We start from the raw sequence: 24534 nt of genomic DNA, 5'->3' as shown, positions 1-24534 counted from the left end.
GATTATTAGAATTTTTATTAATTTTAAATCATATATTTGCTTATTACGTTTTATCCACTTAATTTATTACAGACAACAATAATTTTTCGAAGTAATTGTCATTAATCTTTGTACTTTAAATAATTGCAATGCATTATATTCTATTTTAGAAACACATATGTAATGGAAAATAATATTCAGTGCGCTTATCAGTAGTCCCGGTTCATAACCCTAACCGGGTTTAAAAAGAATTTGAAAATAGCGAGAAAATATCTTTAGTCCCGGTTGATGAGAATAACCGGGAGTAAAGATATCTTTACTCCCGGTTGTTTTAGTCCCGATTGTTCTCAACAACCGGGAGTAATCTTTACTCCCGGTTGTTCTCATCAACCGGGACTAAAGATCTAGGGCTATATATATTCCCGATGCGCGCCCTCGTCTTCTCCACCAACAGTTAGAAGTTTTTACCCGATCGATCTCTCTCGGCTTCTCCTTCGCCGCCACTGCCTAGGGCATCCCCACGCCGACGCTGCCGCCGTATCTCGCCGTCGTCTCGCGCTCGTCGTCGTCGCCGCCGCCTCCGCCTCCTCCGCATCTCTGGGTGAGAGCCGCCGCGCGCCGCCTCCCTCTCGATCTCTCTCTCTCCCTCTCAATTGCCGCCGGCCGCCGAGTTTCAGACGCCGACGCCGACCTCGTCACGATACGACGCCGCGCCACGACGACGCCGCGCCACGAGACGCCACGACGCCGCACGCCGCCGCCGCGCCACGCCGATGCCGCGGGCGGCGCCACGCCGCCGCGCCACGCGCCGGCCCTATGCCGCGCGCGGCGCCACGCCGCCGCCGCGCCGCCCGCCGCCGTCCCACTGCCGCCACACCGAGAACGTGAACGAGCGAACGAACGTGAACGAGAACAAGGTGAATGAACGTGAACGAGAACGAGCGAACGAACGTGAACGAGCTAACGAACGTGAATGAAAACGAGCGAACGAATGTGAACGAGCCAACGAACGTGAATGAGAACGACAGAACAAACGTGAACGAGAACAAGGTGAATGAACGTGAACGAGAACGCTGTCGGACGAACGTGAACGAGCCAACGAACGTGAACGAGAAATGCAATTATAGGCAGGTTAATGAACGTGAACGAACAAACGTAGGTGAATGAAACGTGACCTTAACGAGAACGCGAACGTGAACGATATCGTGAACGAAACGTGAACGTCAAATGTAATATATGTTACTTCGCGTTTATCCTAATACATCTTTTTGTATCTTGTAGAAAAGACGTTGTCGGAGTCGTCCCTCAAGCCGGAGTGGTAGAGCTAGCCCTCGAAGGAATTCGCCCAGGCAAGTGACGTAATTATATATATATGATTGTTATATTTGTAATGCAATTAAGATTATTAGATTTGTAATTAGACTTAATTAGCATATAAGATTGTGTAGTGTTCTAATATACGACAGTTACACTTAGAATACATGACTATTTGAGTTTTAGTATAAGATTATTGGAGTTTTAATATAAGATTATTATATTTGTAATTAGACTTAGTATATAATTATTGACTAGCTAGGGTCCTATAATATACGTCACCTAGACTTAGCATATATATCACTATTTGAGTTTTAGTATAAGATTATTAGATTTGTAATTAGACTTAGCATGTAAGATTGTGTAGGGTTCTAATATACGACAGTTACACTTAGCATACATGGCTATTTTTGTCTTAGCATATAAGATTATTTGAGTTTTAATATAAGATTATTATATTTGTAATTAGACTTAGTATATAATTTTTGACTAGCTAGGGTCCTATAATATACGACACCTAGACTTAGCATATATCACTATTTGAGTTTTAGTATAAGATTTTTAGATTTGTAATTAGACTTAGCATGTAAGATTGTGTAGGGTTCTAATATACGATAATATACGACAGTTACACTTAGCATACATGGCTATTTTTGTCTTAGCATATAAGATTATTTGAGTTTTAATATAAGATTATTATATTTGTAATTAGACTTAGTATATAATAATTGACTAGCTAGGGTCCTATAATATACGTCACCTAGACTTAACATATATCATCACTATTTGAGTTTTAGTATAAGATTATTAGATTTGTAATTAGACTTAGCATGTAAGATTGTGTAGGGTTCTAATATATGACAGTTACACTTAGCATACATGACTATTTTAGTCTTAGCATATAAGATTATTTGAGTTTTAATATAAGATTATTATATTTGTAATTAGACTTAGTATATATTTATTGACTAGCTAGGGTCCTATAATATACGTCACCTACTCTTAGCATATATCATCACTATTTGAGTTTTAGTATAAGATTATTAGATTTGTAATTAGACTTAGCTTCTAAGATTGTGTAGGGTTCTAATATACGACAGTTACACTTAGCATACATGACTGTTCGTTTAGTCTTAGCATATAAGATTATTTGAGTTTTAATATAAGATTGTTAAAACATAAATGTCTCATGACTTAGCAGATGTTTCCTGTATGAACAGATGGCTGATCGCGATGAGAAACAGATATTGGGGTTACCAACCGGGACTAAAGATCGATCTTTAGTCCCAGTTATTTCACCCGGGACTAAAGATAGCGATCTTTAGTCCCGGATTGGTAGTCCCGGTTTGGAAACCGGGACTAAAGGGGGGTTACGAACCGGGACTACAAAGGGTTTCTCCACCAGTGTGGCTCCGCCACTCGAACAAAGGTGGACGTCGCCGAGTGTTTAAAACAGTTTTCCTAGCTGTGCACGCTAGCTGCTGAAATGCTGATGGAGTAACGAAGAGCAAGCAGGAGGCGGCAATCCATGTGAAGGATCGTGAAATTGATGGAAAATCCAAGCGAGAGTTAAGGTTTTTTTTTCCACATGCATGCATGCGCCTGCGTGCGGCGCGGCGCTCTCGTCACACACACACGCCCCACGCGGAAGGCAGCGACCAGCGGCGCACGGCGCCACATGCGAGATCACTAGAGCAATAGAGCGACACCCCATGGAATAACTGGAGTGACATCCAGGTGCATGATGGGAGTGACATTCAGGGCCCTGTTTGGAAGATTAGCTCATGGCTAATTTTAAGAGCTAATGTTTAGTCAAGAATTGGTAGGCTAAACATTAGTCTAGGGTGGTATATTTGGATCCATGGGCTAATTCAAGGCTAAAAGGTGAAGAGAGAGTAGAAAAAGAGGAGAGAGAGGGGGGAGAGAGAGAGAGCTGATTTTTGATGGTTCCCACACAAAATTAGCCCCATTAGCACCTCATGGAGGGGCTAATATTTTGAGGGGGGCTAATTCACTTTAGACTCAAATTAGCCCACATATTTGGATCCTTGAGGGCTAATTCAGGAATAAAAGGTGAGGGCTAATAATTAGCCCATGAAATCAAACAGGACCCATTCCATATTGATGGGATCGAATTGTGGTGGACATTGATGCACCGGAGATGATGGTTATTCTGCACCCCCAACATGTTGTTTGGAATTTCTGGATGAGTTCTTGTTGCAAATAATGGGTCACAGCTGTTTGTATGAGAGAACCTTGAAACCTCGATTGGTTATAAACGTTTCAGATCTCTGTATCTCATCGATAGTGCCGTAACTTTGATCTTGTTGTCTGTCAATTAATAACAGAATTAACGGCCGGGGGTCAGAGGTGTATGTACGTTCCTACTGTTTGACGAGATCCTGGCAAGAATCTGAACTCTGGTGCATACATGTTCCACAGGCAGTACTGTACCTCGTTGTGGTGTAACTACCGTCAAATCGTCATGTGGACTAATAATATTGCCGAGGCTTAGTAGTCCTGGTCCAAGCACATTGCATGGCGATTATCCAAACGCAATCATCTCTGCATGTGGGTGGCGTATTACTATGTACTTACTCCGTTTCACAATGTAAGTCATTCTAACATTTCCCACATTCATATTGAAGTTAATGAATCTATATAGATATATATGTCTAGATTCATTAACATCAATATTAATGTGGAAAATGCTAGAATGACTTACATTGTGAAACGGATAGAGTAATGACTAATGACCTGCTATTGTGTTGCCTTCGGTGCTTTTCGGATGTATATATATACATGTAGTAAAAGATGCTCACTCGATGCCGTTTATAACTTTAAAGCGGACGGAGCGTTGAAAGCCTTGCTTTCGTTTGCTACATATGTACACAAAACCGTGCTTTTTTTGCTTTGACGCCCGGTTTGGATGCGCATGCAGCAGCGCAAAGCCAAAGGTGCGCAGGCCGCAGCGTCGCGTGCCGATCACCCAGTCATGCCCAAACGGAAATCTTGGTCCAAATAGATAAGAATTTTCAGAATTCGCCACCCAATACACACTATTTTCAGGATATGCCATCCAATTCATGCTGTTTTCAAAAAACGCCCCAAAGTACGAATTTTCTTCGTTCCATGCCACTCCGTCCCTCGGTGTCAGCTGCTCCGTCGTCGTCCGTCCGCCGTTGCCCGTCCCGCGTTATCCCCCGCCATCGTCCTCCTCCACAACTGCTCGTCTGACTTCCGCGACGTCGTCTGTCAGCCGCCACCGTCATCCTCAGCCGCGCCGTCGTCCGTCCGGCTGCTGCCATTGTCCTCCGCCACCGCCCGCCCCCACGTCTGCCGCGTCGTCGTCGTTGTCGTCGTCGTCGTCATCATCATCATCGTCGTCCGTCCGCCACTGCCGTCATCGTCATCATCATCCTCCGCCACCGCCCGCCCTGCGTCTGCCGCGCTGTCGACCGTCCGCCGTTGTCATCGTCGTCCTTCGTCACAGCCTGCCCCGCGTCTGCCGCACCATCGTCCGCCTGCCGCCTCCACCACAACCTGCCTCGCGTCATCTGCCGCCGCTGCCATCATCATCGTCGTCCTCTGCCACAGCTGTGGGCACACGCGGCCACCGCTGCGGGCGCACTCGAGGCGGAGCTCTGCAGGTGGGTCGTGAGCTCCACAGGACGACGATGATGACGACGGTGGTGGCGGACGGACGATGATGATGACGACGACGATGACGACGATGGTGGTGGCGGACGGACGATGATGATGACAACGACAACGACGTGATAGACGTGGGGGCGGGCGGTGGCGGAGGACGACGACGGCGGCAGCGGCGGCGGTCGGACGGACGATGGCACGGCTGAGGACGGCAGCGGCGGCAGATGGACGACAACACGGAAGTCAGACGAGCTGTTGTGGAGGAGGATGAGTGGACAACGGAGGGGGATAACGCGGGGCTGGCAGCGGCAAACAGACGACGACGACGCAGCTGACGCCGAGGGACGGAGTGGCACGGAATAAAGAAAATTCGCACTTTGGTGGTGTTTTCTAAAAACAGCACGAGATGGTACGTCCTGAAAGTAGTGCGTATTAGGTGGCGAATTCTAAAAATTCTCGAAGATGGATGGGCGTTTCGTCGCGGCCCTCACGGCTATCGGACCGGTTCGGTTGGTTGCGTTTTGCGTGTAAGATCGCATCGCGTCGCGCGTTTCCTCCTCTTCCGGATCGACGGGGCGAGTAGGCAGGCTATGCGCGGAGTGAAAACAGCGTAGGCGTACGAGTAGTAGAATTACAGTGTGGTTTACTCCGTGTAGGGCGGTAGAAGAACAGGAAATCATTTATGCGTGGCAGACTGGCAGTGGGCGTGGGCGCGCGTGAGTCCGGGGTAAGATTGGTTGGTAAAGCATTGCAGCGTGTTGTGGGTGGCATACTGGCATGAATACCATGTACTACCGGTGTGGCATCCTCATCCTGGCATGAATACCTTGTACCGGTGGCCTGCGCTGAAGGGTTCTGATCCCATCATTCCATTCTGTTTTTCTGTTACGCGTTCGGATTCTGGCCGTGAAACCCTCTTTAGCTTTGTACTACAAACTTCACGTGAACTACGCATGAATTTTACAAATAATTGCTCCTCGACGCCCCTTGAACCTTTGGTTAAATATCCAATTCTAGTGGTGATGTTAGGGTGTGTTATAAACCAGATAATAAATAGCGTTTGTACTAACTCTAATAGTGGCTGCTATAACCATAGTGGATCGGAGACAAAGTATTGTAATATAGAGCTAGTTTGGTACACCTCATACTCCAGGATTTCTATCCATGGGTTAGAGCAGTATCAAAAACTTTTGAGGCCCTGAATAATATAGAGCGAGCTGCCATTGTGCTTCTGAAAATTTTATTACGAGGGTGGAGTAGCATTTCCACCGATCCTTAACTTTGCTCTACCCTCAAAATAGGAGTTGTACCAAATGATCCCTTAGCTGTTGCTATTACATAGCGATCACTATTGTAGTCTGCTAGTGCTTTCTTGGACCATTATTTTGTTTGATTGATGTTCATGTATGGAGAATTTAACCTTGTATGCCTTCTTTTTATGTTATTCGTTTATATTGTTTTGTACTTCCTCCATTTCACAATGTAAGACTTTTTAGTATTGCTCATATTCATTTAGATGTTAATGAATCTAGAAATATGTATGTGTTTAGATTCATTAACATCTATATATATATGTGGGCAATATTAGAAAGTCTTATATTGTAGAATGAAGGGAGTAATTTTGCTATCAAATGTACAAGTAATCAAATATGAAGTCTAAACTTCTACTTATTTTAAGCAAAACTTTAAGTCTAAACTTCTATTTTAAGCAAAATTTTATGATACTATTGACATGTAATTTAAAGCTATGATTATTTTTTAAATTCAACTATTGCTAATTGCTAGTGCTCTTTATTACCTACTCCCTCCTGTTCTGGTTCTGGTTATAAGTCATTTTGACTTTGGTCAAAATCAAAATGCTTCAAGTTTGTAGAAAAAAATAGTAACATTTTCAACTCAAGACAAATTTATTATAAAAATATATTTAATTATTGATTTGGTGAAACTAATTTAGTAATGTAAATATTATTATATTTGTCTATAAACTTAATCAAATTTGAAGTAGTTTGACTTTAACCAAAGTCAAAACAACTTATAATATGAAATGTAGGAAGTAGGTTAAAAGGTACCGATGGATGAAGGATTGTGGATAAAATTGAGTTTATGATAATTATTCAATGGCACAAACGAATAAATTAAATTTTAGAAAGTTGAAAAGTTGATTTAAAAATGATTTCTAAATACTGTTGATGAAGAGATATTATACAAAAATCGTAGCAGAGTTAAGAAGTGTGCCATGTTAGCTAAAAAGAACATGCCCTTAAGTGAAGAAATAAATACTCCATATGTTTGGAAATGTAAGATTTTTTTCTATGTAAGAAATAGCCAGTAGTACTTATATTTTTCAAGGGAGAGTATACAGGCATATAGTTTGTTTTTAGCATACGAGTTCCGTAAGAAATTCGCACGAATAAGCTCTTTTCCCATCAAATAAACATGGCGGAAATGTCTCTAGATTGCTTATGTTGGGATGTCAAGATCAGTCATCAAGCGGTAGGAATGACGTGTAGCTTCTTGGCATTGTCTGTTTTGTTCTTGTTTCCCCCCCCCCCCCCCCTAAATAGATAGTCTGGTTATAACTCAAATGATTTGGACTAAGCTCGTTTGATTATAAGTCTCTCCAATCACCAGTAGTATAAACTTGCAAAATCCTTTTTTTATAGTGTATGCCTCTTTCAGAGCTGCTCATAATAGAACGTGAATGTGTGCCCGTATTATAAGCACCTACGCATTTGTACTGTATTTTAAAAAAAATCTAAAAAAAGTGTGCCCTTTTTATTTCAGAAATAACTGGATTGGCCACAAACAGCAAAGAGTGTGGTACGTATCAAGTTGTTACTAGTAATAATCACAAAAAGCGCAACTATAAGTTGTTTTTGTATGTGCCGATCAAGCCAAATACAGGTGGCAGTACTGTTCATCCTGCCTTGCTTCCATTGGCTGATCCGACACACATCTACAAGGGACACCCGTGTTAGTGTGTTACTGTATGGTACGGCGATGTCCATCCAATATTCAGGTTGCAGAGATATGGGTATTCCCAGCTAAAATTAGTGAACCGGAAAAAAGGCTGCTCTTGTGCAAAGTGAAAGAAGAAAAACGAAGGGGAGAATAGTTAATATGGTCCCTAAAATTTTGCTCCTGGGTCATTTTAGTCCTTAATCTTTCATATTGTCCAAACAAGTCCTTTAATTTTGTCACGTGGGTTGATATAGTCCTTGATCCCACCAAAATCGCCACATAGACATACCATGTCACATTCCTATGCAAAATCTATATGATTTGTCCAATTTACCCTTACATATATCATAGGAAAATAAAAAACAAAAGGTAAAATGTAAGAGCAAAAATATACCTCAAAAGGGTGAAAAAAAGATAAGTATTTTTTCCCATGGTTATGTCTAATTCACCCTTATATTTATTTTTCTATGATATACGTAAGGGTAAATTGGACAATTCGTCATAGATTTTGCATCAATGATGACATGGCATATTTATATAATGATTTTGGTGGACCCAAGGACTATTTTAGACCTTATAACAAAGTTTAAGGATTTTTTTTAACCATTTAAAAGGTTAGGGACTAAACTGATCCTACAGAGAAACTTTAGGCACTAAATAGCTATTCTCCCATAACAAAGAGAAAAAGTTAACGAGGAAAAAAAAGAGTAAAACAAAGCAGCGGCATAAATAAACGCGCCGCTCCGTCCGCTACGCCCCTACGCCCCACCCGCCACCTATCGGACATCACTGGCCAGTGGCTCCGCTGGCTTCCATGCCACTCCACGCCGCGACCCGCTAACTCCTCCCAGCCCACGCCGCCAATATCTTGGCGTCGCGTCGCGTCTCGTCTCGCCAAGCCAGAGTAGGCGCACCGCAGCGAGAGGGCCATGGGCACGGCGGGGCGGGCGCGCGGCGGCGAGCCGCTGAAGCTGCGGGTGAACAGGTGCCTCCTCAAGCTGTCGGACCGCGACACGGAGGCCATGGCGGCCGCGGAGCTGGAGGCCATCGCGCGGGCGCTGGCCGCGGACGAGCTCGGGGCGTTCGTCTCGGCGGTGTCCGACGCGCGCCCCACCGACAAGACCCCGCTCCGCCGCCACGCGCTGCGGGCGCTCGCGCTCGTCGCCGCGGCGCACCCGCGCGACGCCGTGGCGCCGCTCGTCCCGCGCATCCTCGCCGCCGCACTCCGCCGCGTCCGGGACCAGGACTCCTCCGTGCGCGCCGCGCTCGTCGACACCGCGCGCGCGGCGGCGGCCGCGTCCGCCTCCGCCTCCCCGGCGCTCCGACCCCTCACCGACGCGCTCCTCCACGAGCAGGACCAGTGCGCGCAGACGGCGGCCGCGCTCGCCACGGCCGCCGCCGTCGAGGCCTCGGCCCCCACCGCCGACCTCGCTTCCTACATCCACAAGCTCCAACCCCGCCTCCTCAAGCTCCTCCGCAGCAATGCCTTCAAAGCCAAGCCCGCGCTCATCTCTCTCATTGGCGTCTCTGCATCCGCGGCCGGCGCCGCTGAAGTCACCGCCTCTGTCCCGTGCCTCCGCGACACAATCGCCAGCGACGACTGGGCGGCGAGAAAGGCCGCGGCCGAGGCTCTTGCTGCATTGGCCTTAGAACATAAGGATCTTCTCGTCAGCTACAAATCTTCTTGCATCACCATGTTCGAGGCCAGGAGGTTTGACAAGGTTGGTTCCCTTTCTTTATCTCGGTATGGATCTTGGCGGTTTCATCTTTTTTCTGGATCTGAGCGTAGGGTTTGAGTCTTTTCGTGTTCTTGTTTGGCAATGCAGGTCAAGATTGTGCGAGATTCGATGAACAGGATGATCGAGGCATGGAAGGAGATCCCGGATGTTGAAGAGGACGAATGCTCCTCCGGTGCGCCACCGGCATCGCACTCTCAACGACGATCTTCTCTTGCAGGTTATTTACTATTTTGGAGCTGTGTTGTTATTCTGTAGTTCTAATTGCTGCTTTTGTTGCTACTTTTGTTACTCAGATCTGGTAATTTAGCTTGGACTCTTGTAATCCTGTATGTTGCGAGTAAAAGGAACAAAAGGAATCAAGTGCTTTTGATAAAGATCAAAATAAAGAGGATGATTTTATTTTACTGCTATTAGATTTGTATAAACTGAACTCTGAACAGTTGGCCATGTGCTGGATTCTATAGGGAGTGCAAGTGATGGGCGATATCCGGTTGCATCGTCGACCAGGAGGAATAGTCTACCTGCAAGCAGGTCGCCTCCTCCTGATGCCTCACCCAGTGTCAACAAAAGGCATAGCTCTTCATCAGCTAGAAACAAGAAGCAATCACCTCCTTCATATCGCAAGGCGGGCCAAGCGAAGAACCGTGATTACAAGGTTGACATTGCTGTTACACCAGATGCCACCCCAATCAAAGTGGTGACAGAGGAGAAGCTTCTGAAAGGAGGCAATGTGAGATCAAGATTGGAAGCAAGGAGGATGCTTTTCCAGGATGGCGATGACAGGGCGACCAAGGTGGCTGGACTGAAAGCAGGATCACGAGTCGTTCCATATGAGGAGGGTGGTAACATGGAAGAAATTTCTGAGATTGGTGGCGGATCAGAGAGGTTTCAGACAGGTTACAAAGACGAGGGATTGTCAGAGATTCGGTCACAACTGCTTCAGATTGAAAATCAGCAGAGCAGTTTACTAGATCTTATCCAGGTGATTTCCTTTGCTTGGCTTGACCTTACATTGTACAATTTAATTCAGCTAGGCTCTTGATCATTCATATTTAAATGACAACGCTAGCCAGTGTTGGCTGTCTGTTCAGTACATGTTCACAGTAGCTCTACTAATCTTTTATGGTCTGTTCAGTACATGTTCATTAACAAGAAAGGTGCATTTGCTATAAATACAGAGGCATGTTTTTTTTCAGTACAGTTCGATTTTTGGCCTTTCAAAAACATGCTGTAAGTACACTAGACATTCCTTGCTAGGGCTTGTAGCCATGAAACTTCTGTGCAGACTAATAAGTAGAAGGGTAAAGCCCACTTCTCATTGCATTGACTATTGAATGGGCATGTTAAGTCATGCTCTAAATTGTCGGTGGTCAGGAGTCTTGTTGCATATGCCAGACAGGTATTGCTACTGTGTGCATCATGTATAATTGCCACTTGAATGTCTTCATCCCACTAGTCAAATCAATGTATTTTGAACATTTAGCAATGTCATGGTATTTTTTTTTGTTGTGTGTGTGTGTGGGGGGGGGGGGGGGGGAACCTGGAACAGCAACATGACATGTGCTATATCACTATGTTTTAATATGCAAATTATCAGTTTATCACTATTTTAAATCTCACAGTCCAGAAGAACCACTTTATCTTTCTGCTGGCTGTACTCGCATCTGTTAAATTGCCATGCATCAATTGATATGTTAAATTGCAACCCATATAGTCAGTATTCACTCTGGGAATTATACACAGTAGTTCATGCTACAAGGTTCTCATACCATCCATGTTTATTGGAAGGTCATCTGACATTTGTGTTCCTCTTGTTTATCAGAAATTTATGGGGAAATCTGAGAATGGCATGAATTCTTTGGAGACAAGGGTACATGGACTTGAGATGGCATTGGATGAAATCTCCCGAGATTTAGCTGCCTCGTCAGGAAGGACATCAAACAGCGAAGCTCATGTCAACTCATGCTGCATTCTGAACCCAAAATTCTGGAGGCGTCATGATGCTAGTAGATACTCTTCTAGTTTTTCTGTCTCTGATGGTCGAAACAGTTCGGAGGGGAGCAGAACTTCTTACAAGTGGGGAAGGCAAAAGTTTGGAGTTCAGGGTGGTTTTGTCACCAACCCGTTAGCTGAGCCGAACATTTCGTCTGCTGCGAGAACAGCGACTGCTCAGGAAGGCAGAAGAAAGGATTTGACTTTACCAAAGTCAAGGTAATTATTGGCTAATTATGGCATAACAACATTTCTCTACAACTTAATTAGTGTCCATAGATATAAACATTAGTTGTCCAATCAGATTTTTATGGAGACCTAGCTGGTAGTGGATACTAACATAGCAGCAGAAAAGTAATACCTTTTGTATGTAATACATAGCATTATAATGATTTAAATGCTAGTGGCATGTCAACATTATATAGGTCCATTGTATCCTAGCTGAAAATTCCTTTTCTTCAGACTGGTATTCCTTCACATTTCCCACCAACCTACACTTCAAATTCCCAATATGTTTTTCTAATACCATTACTTTCTGCTCAGCTACTTGGCAACTAATTATTGTTTTTCCTATCCTAATTTCTTCAGGATGGGCTAGGCACGACAAAGACATTTTCTTTGATGTGTGAGCTGCTCAAGTTAGAACATACATAAGCATGAAGGTAGCAACATTTTCTCTCTTTCTCTGAGACTTCCTGAGGGTTTTTTTTCCTTTGTTGGAGCCGGAACTGAAAGCGCGTGGTGTGCATGGATCATGGTGTTCTACGGGAGTCACTGCACTATTGCAAAGCATAGTCACTGCAGTATTGCAAAGCATAGATCCTGAGGTAGAACTCGTTTCTTGAGCTGGATCCTCACTAATTATCAGGGATTCGGATTATACAGCCTCACCGAGAAATGGAGAATGAGGATACAGTAACCGTGTTCATGAAACCCTGCTGGTGGAGTTGGGCTTGACAATTGGCCATTATCTTTTGTCCCGCGCAGCCGTGGTACTTCAGAACTGTTTTATTTTTTTTCCGTTTATAAGAATGTAGGCACAACGTGTTTCTGTACGAAGCTATGAATGTATCCTGTAAATAGTTTGGATAAAACAGCTTCTGTGCTCGTGAGTTTTCTTTGCCTTCTTTCTGAACTCTGAAGGTGTTGACAACTTGACATAACGGCATTACTGCCCGAGTGATTTCAGTTATGAGCAGTGCTTCTGTGCCTTTTCACTCTCGAGTCTCGACTCGGCGTTATTGTTTAAAATGGTTGGTGGGTGGCATTTAAAGTCTTGTTCGGAAGGCACGAGTAACCATTTGGTGAGGTGAGAATACGTATTTCTTAGTTTCTTATTTATAGTTTATTTTTTAATTCTATGACTACATATTTCTAATTTATTTTTTAAAGATTCTATAGACTATAACTGCAGATTCATTTGGGGGAGAATTTGTACCGTTTGAAAACAGGGCATAGCTAGTACCTCTACTGCTCAAGGCCATTCACTGTGCATCTACGTGGCACTTGGCCTCCACTCTCCACCTAGGCAGATTGCATACGTGGAGAAGAAAAGGGGGTGGGACCCATGTCTCAACCAGGTTCGTGTGACCTTGTTTGGTTCCGAGTACCTCGTCAGCGTTTTCACAGAGAAATCAAAGAATCGCATCCACACCCATGGAGAGAGAGAGAGAGAGAGAGAGGGAGGGGCTCGCCGGTGCAGGCGAGGAGGGCAGTGCGACGGCGACGAAGCCACGACCACGGCCATTCTCGCCCCGCGCCCCGACGAGTCGTTGCCACTTGGATCTGGCGAGCTGCCACGCTGTCGTCGAGACTCGCCGCCGCCACGCCGCTCCTCGACGAGCCACGGCTGTCGGATCTGGCGAGCCTTGCCAGTGCCGCGCCGCGCCCCGACCCGTGCAGTTCCGGTCGGCGGCGAGGAAGACGCGGACGAGGCGGCGGGGGCACGCGAGAGGAGACGTGGCCAAGTCCGCCGACGGGATCGCCCGGAGACTGGAGAGGAATCGGTTGGGAGGGGATGGATTGGAATTTTTGGGAAAGGTAAAGAAGAGAGAGAGAGAGAGAGGGGGGGGGGGGGGGAAAGATGAAAAAATGATGTTGGTGGGGCCCAGTTCAATTAGCTTGCACTGTGGGGTTAAGTTGCTTGGTACAAGTTCCATCCAATGTGCCAGCCCCAGGCTGAACAAATACCGTGACGCATTTGCTCTTGCCCTAAGAGAAGTCCTAGGCCCATGGAAGGTCTGGCCCATTATTACAACACAATAATCTGTCAAGAGACCGGCCCATAATTCGCACGGATCAGCCTGGAGTCCCTGGACCTACGATGAAAGTACCTGCCTGAGTTTTTCTTTTCCGATTAAGGCCTGTTGGAATTGTTCAGATATTAGTTTCACATACAAAATCCCAGGATTTTACCCAGACCATACGAGCAGATCAGCAGTGAAGAGAACCGAGAACAGACAATGCAGTAGTACAGTACACTCAAGACTCGACAACTATGCTAGCGGGGTCAACTTGGCACTTTCCACAACGCAGCAAAAGGCACAGCGGAGGTGGCGAAGCTGTGCTTGACGTTTGCGCTGTGTCCGCAGTTTTGTGCAGCTTGTGCTTGTCCCTTTGCACACCGCTGTGCCGCTGTTGCCGGATTGCATCGGCTTCGGCTCCACCCTAAACGTGGAGTCGTGGACCCAAAACCATCACCGTATTCCTGATCCGATTCCAGCGAAGAAGGCCATGCCGCGCCTCTGCTCCCCCGCGCCATCTCACACCACCCACGTGCCGCTCCCTAAACAAATCCCCTCGAAACACCCGCCCCGACCCACCAACCGTGGGGAAAAATAGCCAAATCGCCCGCGCCCCCGTCCGTGCCCGCGCCGCGCGCGTCCACCGCCACCGCGCAAAACCCCCCCAAATCACACGCCTGTTTGCCCCCATTTCCTCCGCCCCGCGCCTCACAAAACCGCCTCTCGGTGTTTGCTCGGGCACGCACGCGCACGCCGCGCGCGGCCGCCGCTTAAATTTCAAACAGGGCGCGTGTGCCTCCGCGTCAGCTCCTCCACCCCCTCTTCACTAACCGACACATGGGTCCGACCGCAAGTGGGCCTCCCACCTGGGACCACGCGCGCTCATTCAAATCTCCCATCTGCCGCTGACGCATGGGGCCATGGAAAGCGGAGTTAGCGCGAGAGAAACCGAGTACCCCACCTGTCAGCCACCCGGGTTGCTGGTGGTAGGCGCGGCGTGCACTCGACCCAGCCCTTGCGCGGCGAGAGAATTTTTGAAACGAGGCGATACCGCCACCGCCGCGCCAAATCAAAGCCCCCTCTCCTCTTCAGATTCGTTTCAACGGCCGGCGCCTCCCGCAACCCGTCCAGATCCATCCATCTATAATACTTCCGCGAGAATTCCCTCTCCTCTCCCACCCGCGGACGCACCAAGATCCAATCCTCGCGAGCAGAATCGATGGCGACGGCGGCGGTGATGGCTGCTGTACCCTCGTCTTCGCCGGCCGACGCGGCGGAGGCTGTGGTTATGACGGAGGCGGTGCCTTCTCTCCCGCAACGCCAGCAGCCGGTGTTCGTCGAGGGCAGAGGCGGGAAGCTGCGTGACCACGCCTACAGCCGCAAGCAGAAGTCGCTCGGCCTCCTCTGCTCCAAGTGGGGATCTCTCGTGCATCTGGGGGATTCGTGGATTTTGGCGTTTTGGTTCCCTGTTCTTACCGAATTTTTTTGTGCGTTTTCTAGTTTCGTCGCTCTGTACAACCGCGACGACGTGGAGTCTATCGGGCTGGACGACGCGGCTAGGAGGCTCGGCGTGGAGAGGCGCCGGATCTACGACATCGTCAACGTGCTCGAGAGCGTAGGGGTGAGTTCCTTCTTCCTCCGCCTTTCCTGGACAGGGTTCTTGTTCTTTCTTGCTCGATTTGATTCTGACATTTGTTTTCGATTCATCTGTGAGAAGATCCTCGTGAGGAAGGCCAAGAATCGTTATTCTTGGATAGGCTTCGGCGGCGTCCCAATGGCATTGCGAGAACTCAAGGTTTGTGTTGCCATTCCATGTGATAATTCTGCAAGAAACTGTTGGTCTAATGCATCTAAAGCGTGGAAGAGGATTTTGATCCCTCGAGGGGATATCCTCTCGTTGTTTGCATGTCACTCAAATGGTTATAAAAAAATTTGAAAAAAATTAAGAAGATGTATTAATATATGATATATCACTCCACAAACATGCAAGTAAAAATTCAACTTCTACATCTCGCAACGAAAAAAAAACAAATTTGACTCTGGATATACGTTAACTAGCTGCGGTTCAATTTGTTTTTTTTCGTTACGAGATGTAGAAGTTGAATTTGAACTTGTATGTTTGTGGAGTGTTATATCACATGTTAATACACTTTTCCAATTTTTTTCAAATTTTTTTATAACCATTTAAGTGACATACAAACAGTTTACCCCTAAAGCGTCTTCTTTTCTTCCTCTTGGCTTTATCAGGAGAGGGCATTGAGAGAGAAGTCTGGATTGGCTCCTCTGCCCGTGGAGGAGCCGTCTGCAGCCATTGTATGCTATCTTATCTTTATCTTTCTCAAGAACATTTGAATCGAGCTATCTGCCAGAATTTATTTTTTCAACCAAAATTTTCATTTCTTCTATTCGGTGATGTGAAGATGTCGGATGACGAAGATGAAGATAAGATGGGTGACGCTGATGGTGATACCGAGAGCGAGAAGCTGAGTCAACCAGTTGACAACCCTTCTGACAACAAGCCAGGCGCACCTCGCTGCCGGCTTAGATCTGGTACGGCTTAATTTTTTTAGTGCTAGTTTACTGCCTGTGCTACAGCTACATTTTGTTGTGTCAAACTCAGTATTTTGGTTTACATTTGCAGACCATAGGAAGGAGAAGTCGCTTGGGTTGCTCACGCAGAATTTCGTGAAACTCTTCCTGACCATGGAGGTAAGCAATTGCTGGCGTCTTTGATTCTGTTGTAAATATCAAAATATGTAATGCTCTTGGAGTAATTGTTATGAAATGGGATCTCGGAGCAGGTTGACACAATCTCACTTGATGAAGCTGCAAAGCTGCTACTTGGAGAAGGTCACGCAGAGAACAGTATGAGAAGTCAGTACTGCCATTTCCTATACTGAATTATGCAACCTTTTGTAGTAATCCTAGTGAAAGGGGGAAAAAAGCTAATACTTTTCTTTCTTGTATTTGTGATGCAGCTAAAGTCCGGAGACTGTATGACATTGCTAACGTGCTGTCATCACTGAATTTCATTGATAAGGTGGGGTTCATACATTTACTTATAGGATGTAGTTAAATGATGAGTTAGAACCTGTTTCTTAACACTTGCTATTGAATTATGGCTTCCAGATACAACAGGCAGACTCAAGGAAACCTGCATTCCGGTGGTTGGGCTCAGCGGGGAAACCAAAAGCTGAAAATGGTGTCACAATCGCAGTACCTCCACCAGGGAAGACCATATCGAACAAGAGAGCATTTGGGACTGAACTCACTAACATTGACATAAACAGAAGCAGACTGGACTCAACAATCCCAAAGAAAGCAAAGCTGACACTGAGTGGTGGTGAAATTTTGAAGAACTGCAAATTGTCAGTGCAGAAACAGCTCGGGCAGGGTAGCAAGGGTGGTTTTGTTTATGGGCCTTTCCACCCTGCTGGTGCAAGAAAACAAGAGCTTGACAATGGTAATAAAGGACACACAGATAATGTTCAAAACTGGGAGAGCCTTGCTGCTTCATTTCGACCACAATACCAGAACCAAGGTGGGTTAAACTCTTCTTTGACCCTTTACAAGAATTCCATGATCTTATTCCATCTCTTAGACAAAAAAAAGGTTATTTTGTTCTTATGGAATATGACTTGGGTAGGAAAAAGCCTGTCTCTGGTTCTGTGAGGAGTACTATAACATGTTTCTAGGCTTCTAGCTGAAGTTACAGCCCACTTTGTTGGCCTGTCTCTAACTGATATTGATATACCATGCCACTCTGAAGTTACAGCATCAAGCCTTCAGTGGATCTGTTTCCTACCAGTTGACATCTTTTTTCAAGTGATTTAAGTTGAACATACTGATAGAAAGTGAAACATGTGGATTGAAAAATCAACCATAGAAAATGAATCTTGCAAATGCTTTATATGCTCTATTTGATTTCATGAAAGTTTACATAGTTTCTGTAATATTGGCTGGTAGATTTGAGCTATATCACTGGTGTTTGTTCCCTGAGTTTTTGCTTGTAACTTTGTTAGTTTTGATACTAGTTTCTAGCTGAAATAAATTGCATACACATATATCAATAGGATCTTCAGCCTTTGCTATATTTTGTTTCTTGGCTTCACTTAAATGGTGCATGAGTTTTTTGGACTTTGGTGCCAAGTTCTTTGTACTAAAAGTACTAGGATAATCTATGCAGCTAGGGAAGTAGAGTACTATATGACAATTTTACTTTGGAAACCATGCTGTTATAAATTCAATTGCTCATGATTTCTTCCACAATTTTCTGAATGCAGCATTGGGCGATCTTTTTGCTCATTATGTGGAAGCCTGGAAATCGTGGTACTCTGAATTTGCGCAAGGCAGCAGCATGATGCAGCAGCACTTTGGCATGCCTGTCATTAACCAGTTTTTGTAGTCAAATCATTAATCTCAAGCACTGTATTTCTTACCGCGTGCTTGGGATTTTACCTGTACAATTTGTCAAGAAAATGAGGGAACAAAGACATGACCTAGGCCTAGGATCCATTGTATTTACTCAATGCAGGAAATATCCAGGCTATTCAGTCCAAAAGATAAACTCGCCTCATTGTTAGGCATGTAACTGTTAATTCATCTAGCTATAAGCTTTCCTTACGTTTGTGCATTCTAAAGTTTGTCAGTTCATCTAGATTCTTGCGATGCAGCATCCCTCATTTTTCTGTATATACTATACGCTGTCTGAGGCTTTGAATCCATTTCAAAGGCTTCATCTTTTCGCTTATGCTTATGCTTATTAGTTAAAATTTAAATTTTTAACCTTAAATTTGAAGTTGATGTTGGAATTTATTTTTCAGCCTTTGTTTCTAAATTGTTAAGAACACGTATATAAAAATTATATCCACAAATTACATTCCATTTGCAAATATGCCATTTGGCTTATTCCACGAATAAGTCAAACGGCGGGGTTACGAATTTGTTACCAGTAACAATTGAAGCAGAAACAGAACTCTGCTCAAGTAGTCAAAAACCATCCTACCAGGCCAGTATAATAGGAGTACCAGATGGTGTAAAATGTAATTGTAGTACTGTAGTAGTTTAAGATCAAAAAGAAAAAGACTTTAGCAATCATAGGTGTATTTGTAAGGATGATTACACATACCTGAAAATTGTCAGCAGTTGCCAGTGGATGTAAAGCCCAAGGCTGTGTTTAGTTCAGCGCAAAGTTTAGATTTTGGTTGAAATTAGAGATGATGTGACTAAAAAGTTGTGTGTATGATAGGTTGATGTGATGGGATCCAAACTTCGGATCTAAACACAGCCCAAATCTATTTTTGCACTGAAAGGATTTGGTCAGAGAAAGCATTGTACATTTCGTAGTACTATTCTAGCATTGCTTAGTTGCTTGCACTATGCATTATGCAATCTTATTGCTGAACTAGTATGTTTGAGATCGACGGTTAATTGAAACAAGTCGTTGCGAGTGAACTGCCCCCTCGCCATCGCCTGGGGTTGCCTTCACCTGTTTATAATGACCTATAATATTCCCAACGTCATGACAGGGACACGTCATAACAAATTCTTGTCTCCTTGCTTTTAACTGTAGTCCAATTCTCATTGTTATTTTTTCTTCGGAAAATCATTTATATCTCTGTAATTATGTGTTTCTTCTGATCTGGAATTATAATTTTACATATTTATCCCTTGTTTATTTATATTCAATCATTCTGTGATAATTATTTTTTAATTATCGCAAAGATGATGAATTTTTAATAGGCTACTGTCCAGAACTCCAGATGTATTTAGCTCCAACGACAATACAACCAACAAAACCAGAAAAAAAAAACCTAAAGAAGACAGATCAGACTCCATATAAAAACATCTTCTACTATACTAATAAAAAAGGAAGTGCATCAGATGCGATTGTGCTCAAAATAATAAATCCTGACGTCAATTGTCGTCTAACCAACTTTTTAAACTCGCGAATTTCTCCATTATCTTATGCTAGTCAAACTCAGTTTGAACCAATAAAATTTCACAGAGATAAGTATATATATTACTCGCAATTTTTTACGCCCACACGACTGTCCGAGAGCAATATGCGCCGCAGGCCCGCGAAGCCCATCAACACCAACCAACCGAGCCCCATTCTTTATTTCTTTATTAAGAGCGCAACGATAATTTCTCAAGGAAAAATCTCTCTTCCTATCTCCTTCCTCCCCACCCACCCCCAAATCCACCTCGCCGTCGCCGCCGCGAAACCCTAGGCAGCCATAGCCATGGCTGCGGCCATCCTCCTCCGCCGCGTCCCCCCCGCGCGGGCCCAGGCCACGGCGCTCATCGCGGCGCGCTCGATCTCGGACTCCACGGCGCCGCTCACCATCGAGACCTCGGTCCCCTTCACCTCCCACATCGTCGACCCGCCCTCGCGCGACGTCACCACCACCCCGGCCGAGCTCCTCACCTTCTTCCGCGACATGTCCGTGATGCGCCGGATGGAGATCGCCGCGGATTCCCTCTATAAGGCCAAGCTCATCCGCGGGTTCTGCCACCTCTACGACGGCCAGGAGGCCGTCGCCGTCGGGATGGAGGCCGCCATCACCCGCTCCGATTCCATCATCACCGCGTACCGCGATCACTGCACCTACCTCGCACGCGGCGGCGACCTCGTCTCCGCGTTCGCGGAGCTCATGGGCCGCCAGGCTGGGTGCTCCCGCGGGAAGGGCGGATCCATGCATTTCTACAAGAAGGACGCCAATTTCTATGGTGGCCACGGTATCGTCGGCGCCCAGGTTCCCCTTGGATGCGGTCTCGCCTTCGCGCAGAAGTATAGGAAAGAGGAAACTGCTACGTTTGCCCTCTATGGTGATGGTGCCGCGAACCAGGGCCAGCTCTTTGAGGCCCTCAATATATCGGCTCTTTGGAAGCTGCCAGCTATATTGGTCTGCGAAAACAACCATTGTGAGTTCCTGTGCCGCTTTTGGGAATCATGATTGCATCGTGATATCTGCTTGTTCATTTGATGTGATATGATCTTGATTCGATTTCCCTTGTGCAGATGGGATGGGAACCGCTGAGTGGAGGGCAGCAAAGAGCCCTGCCTACTACAAGCGTGGTGATTATGTGCCTGGATTGAAGGTGATGTGAACTCACTGTTGTTACTTTTGCTCATCGTAGTGACTGGATTGATCAATGTTTAGTATTCTTGTAATGTTGGTTCCCAATTGTGATATGTGATTTGCTTGCAGTGGATTTTAATTTTAGAGTCTGACCTGATAAGTCATAAGACTCTGCCTATTTCTTGAGTTGCAGAAGAGACTGCCTTGGTTGAAGGTTATAGATGCTTTTAGCATGTGCTATCTGTTCTAACAAGTATTGGAAAAAAAGATTGTAAATCACAATGGTTACCTAAAGACAATTTCGATGTGACCTTAGTTTATAGCTTTGTAGATTGAAGTTAATTGTTCTTTAAATGCATTTCATCTTCTGTAGCTTATTGTCTATGGTATTATACATTTGGTTTGTACTTTTAAGTTTGAGATGACACATTCTTTCTTCTTTCTTTCCTATTTTGAATTATATTGACAACTGAAATCTTTTCATTTTATGTTTAAGTTCTACTTAATATCTGCCACTGACATCATCTAATTGCTTTGGTGTAGGTTGATGGAATGGATGTTCTTGCTGTGAAGCAGGCATGCAAATTCGCAAAAGAGCATGCTATTGCAAATGGCCCAATTGTGAGTAAACTTTGTCGTGTTAATAGTATGCATACTTATGTAGCGCAATTATATAGATTTGCTACTGTTGAACTACAGTGGCTTAGGATTCACATTTCTTGTTTATTTTCACATGAAGAATCAGTGCTGGCAACTTGAGCAGCTTAATTGACCTACATTTTCCTGTTCAGTCACTTAAATTCTGGATCTTTTTGTTCATCAACATATCCTGAATCTTTCTATGAAAATTTGATGGTAGCTGCTAGTTGATCAATTGATGAGTAAAATACACTATGGCAATTAGGTGCTTTACACCAGAGAGCTTGTTTCTTTTGTCATGGTTGTCCTATTTGTGTTTTATACACTCACAGAGTAACTTCATAGATTAATTGTGAACTAGAGTTGGAATAGATTGTTTTATGTGGAAGTTCCTTCGAAGGGACAGCACTTTGTTTCTGATACATAGCTGCTGTGTCCTTGAGCGACTTTGGTTACTGCTAGGACAACATTGTGACGTGAAATATGGAATAACCTAATAGCGATACACTACTTATGGTCTTATATAATATGTTTTTGGTTGCTCATTGATGTTATTAAATTTAGAGTAAATTTCACAAAACTATATGTTTTGTAGTTCAAGTTGCAGAAAACCACACACACTTTGACACCTGGCACTTAAGTACATATATTTTGGTAGTGTAGTTTCACAAAACCACACTATCAATGAATGGATTCATCCGCGAGATGACGTGACTGTTTCACCTAGGACGAGGACATGGCATCCTATTACCAGCAATCGCACGAAATTAATAGGATGTCGCGTCCTCATCCTAGATGGAACAACCACGCCATCTCACGGGTGAATCCATTTATCGATAGCGTGGTTTTGTGAAACTAAACTACCAAAATATATGTACTTAAGTGCCAAGTGTCAAAATGTGTGTGGTTTTCTACAATTTGAACCATAAAACATGTAGTTTTGTGAAATTTACTCTTAAATTTAAGTAACAGATTTATTTACTCTATGGATGCTTAAGTCCTGTTGGTACTTGACTTAACATGGTTGTGCCTGCTAGCAGTTTGTAGCAATTCACCCTTAATGAAATGTTTCAGTTTTAGTAAGTGATGGTTACTAATGTTTCCCCACTCTTTGTATTTAGGTTCTTGAAATGGATACCTACAGGTACCATGGCCATTCTATGTCAGATCCCGGAAGCACTTACCGTACCAGGGATGAGATCTCAGGTGTAAGACAGGTGAGGATCCTGTGACCCTTAAATTTGTGGTGTAATTAACGCCAGATGTTTGGTTTTTAACGAATTATTGTTTTATCATGCCAACAGGAGCGTGATCCAATTGAAAGGGTTAGGAAGTTGATTTTGGCTCATGACCTAGCAACTGCTGCTGAGCTCAAGGTATCATATCATATGTCAAATATGTTTAATGTTTAAGTGATGTATAATGACAGTCGTGACTAGAGATGCAATTTCATTTAGTGGTATATTCTCTGTATTATTATGATTCATTAACTTGTTCTTTTGTCTCAGGACATGGAGAAAGAAATCAGAAAAGAAGTCGATGATGCCATTGCGAAAGCAAAGGTTCTTGCTGCATTTTGCTTCTTTTTTTTTTTGTTTACTTGTTTTGCTTTGAATTAGATTTTCACTCACATATACCCCTTTTTAATATTTGCAGGAGAGTCCTATGCCTGATACTTCTGAGCTCTTTACGAATGTATATGTCAAGGGTTTTGGTGTGGAGGTAAGTTCAGAAGTCTAACTCATCTAAGTCGTCTCAGATATTGAAGTCTGCATTATTATTTCCTTTTACTAAGACAAACACTGCACTTGATTAAAACACAAACACATTCTCTTCATAATGTGAAGTTACAGCTTGGTGTATCTCTTTTCTTACTAGTTCTCTAAGAAGTTGAAGTGTAGAAATTTCAATTTATGGTGCACTTATTTTTTCAACTGCTTATGGAGGCTAATGGAGCAGTACACTGGCTTGTAATAGCGGATTTTTTACAATTTTAAATTAAACCACAAATTTCAGCTTATGTTTTATACGCACGTCTTGTTTGGTTAGAGTGAACTTATTTTGCCCATAACCACACGATAATAACTCACAAGCACTGAATGAGCCTGTATGGTTTTAACCAGGTCTCATTGAATTGACCTCAGCTGCATTTTGAACGTTTGAAGATGAACCATTTCTAACCGAACCTTGATTTTGCAGTCATTTGGGGCAGACAGGAAGGAATTGAGAGCTACTCTTCCATAGGCTGACAACGAGAAGATGGCGGCATTATTTCTTCTAATATGATATGATAGCCTGGAGAAATAAGCATTGGTGAAGAAGTCCTCAGGCATTTCTGCCATTCTTTGTTGCAAAAATGAACCTGTATAGAGATGCGTCAGGAAGAATCGCACCATATTTGTTTTTGCTTCTTTTCCTTTTCTGCAATTCATCTAACCGCTGTTGTCAGGCTTCAAATTCAAGCTTGAGACTTTGCCTGCGTGATTGCTCCTTTTCGGAAGAAAATGTTCAAGATTATACATCTAGAGTATAAATTGCCTCGCCGCTTACTGTCTTGGAAACATATGGACGTTTTGGTTTGATACCGTATCAAATTTGTCCATCCGCTACCAAAATTTTAAGTCAAACATAGAGTAGCAAACAAAACACTTCGCTCTTCGTATGTTTCTAGGCATTATTACATATATGTTTGTCGTCTTGGCAAGGTTTGCCAAAAAAAAATTTAACTCTACATGACACTGCTAAATTTTAGTAGGGTATTAAACCAAAAACGCCCTATAGTTAGTTCACTTTTTGAAAAACGAAAACGCCCCATACTTCGTTCGCTTTTGGAAATACAATACTTTGTTCACTTTTAGAAATACAAAATGACTCGTATAAGAAATCTCTTTAAAAAACCTCACATGCTAAGACGATCAGACTTCTAATTTT

General features: G+C 44.2%; 3 protein-coding genes across 3 annotated transcripts; all 3 read left to right on the top strand.

The window, feature by feature from the left end:
* Positions 1–8798: 8798 nt before the first annotated feature.
* LOC9270619 (TORTIFOLIA1-like protein 3) lies at positions 8799–12853 on the top strand. The gene is made up of 5 exons (XM_015767898.3): positions 8799–9626; positions 9732–9861; positions 10109–10626; positions 11467–11855; positions 12225–12853. The coding sequence occupies exons 1-5, from the start codon at positions 8835–8837 to the stop codon at positions 12232–12234; spliced, it is 1839 nt and encodes a 612-aa protein (XP_015623384.1). The 5' UTR covers positions 8799–8834; the 3' UTR covers positions 12235–12853.
* Positions 12854–14945: 2092 nt separating this feature from the next.
* LOC4330674 (E2F transcription factor-like E2FE) lies at positions 14946–18512 on the top strand. Its single transcript, XM_015770848.3, has 10 exons — positions 14946–15292; positions 15380–15500; positions 15597–15674; positions 16127–16192; positions 16300–16429; positions 16521–16588; positions 16681–16753; positions 16858–16919; positions 17009–17420; positions 18163–18512. The coding sequence occupies exons 1-10, from the start codon at positions 15099–15101 to the stop codon at positions 18282–18284; spliced, it is 1326 nt and encodes a 441-aa protein (XP_015626334.1). The 5' UTR covers positions 14946–15098; the 3' UTR covers positions 18285–18512.
* Positions 18513–20032: 1520 nt separating this feature from the next.
* Positions 20033–24216, top strand: LOC4330673 (pyruvate dehydrogenase E1 component subunit alpha-1, mitochondrial-like). The gene is made up of 8 exons (NM_001416879.1): positions 20033–20806; positions 20904–20983; positions 21508–21585; positions 22725–22820; positions 22908–22979; positions 23112–23165; positions 23260–23325; positions 23803–24216. The coding sequence occupies exons 1-8, from the start codon at positions 20125–20127 to the stop codon at positions 23845–23847; spliced, it is 1173 nt and encodes a 390-aa protein (NP_001403808.1). The 5' UTR covers positions 20033–20124; the 3' UTR covers positions 23848–24216.
* Positions 24217–24534: the final 318 nt, after the last annotated feature.

This window comes from Oryza sativa, chromosome 2 (genome assembly GCF_034140825.1).
Source record: "Oryza sativa Japonica Group chromosome 2, ASM3414082v1".
Lineage (NCBI taxonomy): Eukaryota > Viridiplantae > Streptophyta > Magnoliopsida > Poales > Poaceae > Oryza > Oryza sativa.
Note: the sequence above shows the minus strand (reverse complement) of the source record. Positions and strands in the feature narration are given on the sequence as shown.

What these genes read in the sequence shown, in the direction of transcription:
- LOC9270619 (XM_015767898.3), top strand. Translation starts at nt 8,835, where the DNA reads ATGGGCACGGCGGGGCGGGCGCGCGGCGGCGAGCCGCTGAAGCTGCGG. An exon ending in AGGCCAGGAGGTTTGACAAG is followed by an intron (nt 9,627 to 9,731) that starts GTTGGTTCCCTT and finishes TTGGCAATGCAG; the next exon opens with GTCAAGATTGTGCGAGATTC. An exon ending in GTTTACTAGATCTTATCCAG is followed by an intron (nt 10,627 to 11,466) that starts GTGATTTCCTTT and finishes CTTGTTTATCAG; the next exon opens with AAATTTATGGGGAAATCTGA.
- LOC4330674 (XM_015770848.3), top strand. Translation starts at nt 15,099, where the DNA reads ATGGCGACGGCGGCGGTGATGGCTGCTGTACCCTCGTCTTCGCCGGCC. An exon ending in TGGCATTGCGAGAACTCAAG is followed by an intron (nt 15,675 to 16,126) that starts GTTTGTGTTGCC and finishes TGGCTTTATCAG; the next exon opens with GAGAGGGCATTGAGAGAGAA. An exon ending in AGGAGCCGTCTGCAGCCATT is followed by an intron (nt 16,193 to 16,299) that starts GTATGCTATCTT and finishes GGTGATGTGAAG; the next exon opens with ATGTCGGATGACGAAGATGA.
- LOC4330673 (NM_001416879.1), top strand. Translation starts at nt 20,125, where the DNA reads ATGGCTGCGGCCATCCTCCTCCGCCGCGTCCCCCCCGCGCGGGCCCAG. An exon ending in ATGCCATTGCGAAAGCAAAG is followed by an intron (nt 23,166 to 23,259) that starts GTTCTTGCTGCA and finishes TAATATTTGCAG; the next exon opens with GAGAGTCCTATGCCTGATAC. An exon ending in TCAAGGGTTTTGGTGTGGAG is followed by an intron (nt 23,326 to 23,802) that starts GTAAGTTCAGAA and finishes TTGATTTTGCAG; the next exon opens with TCATTTGGGGCAGACAGGAA.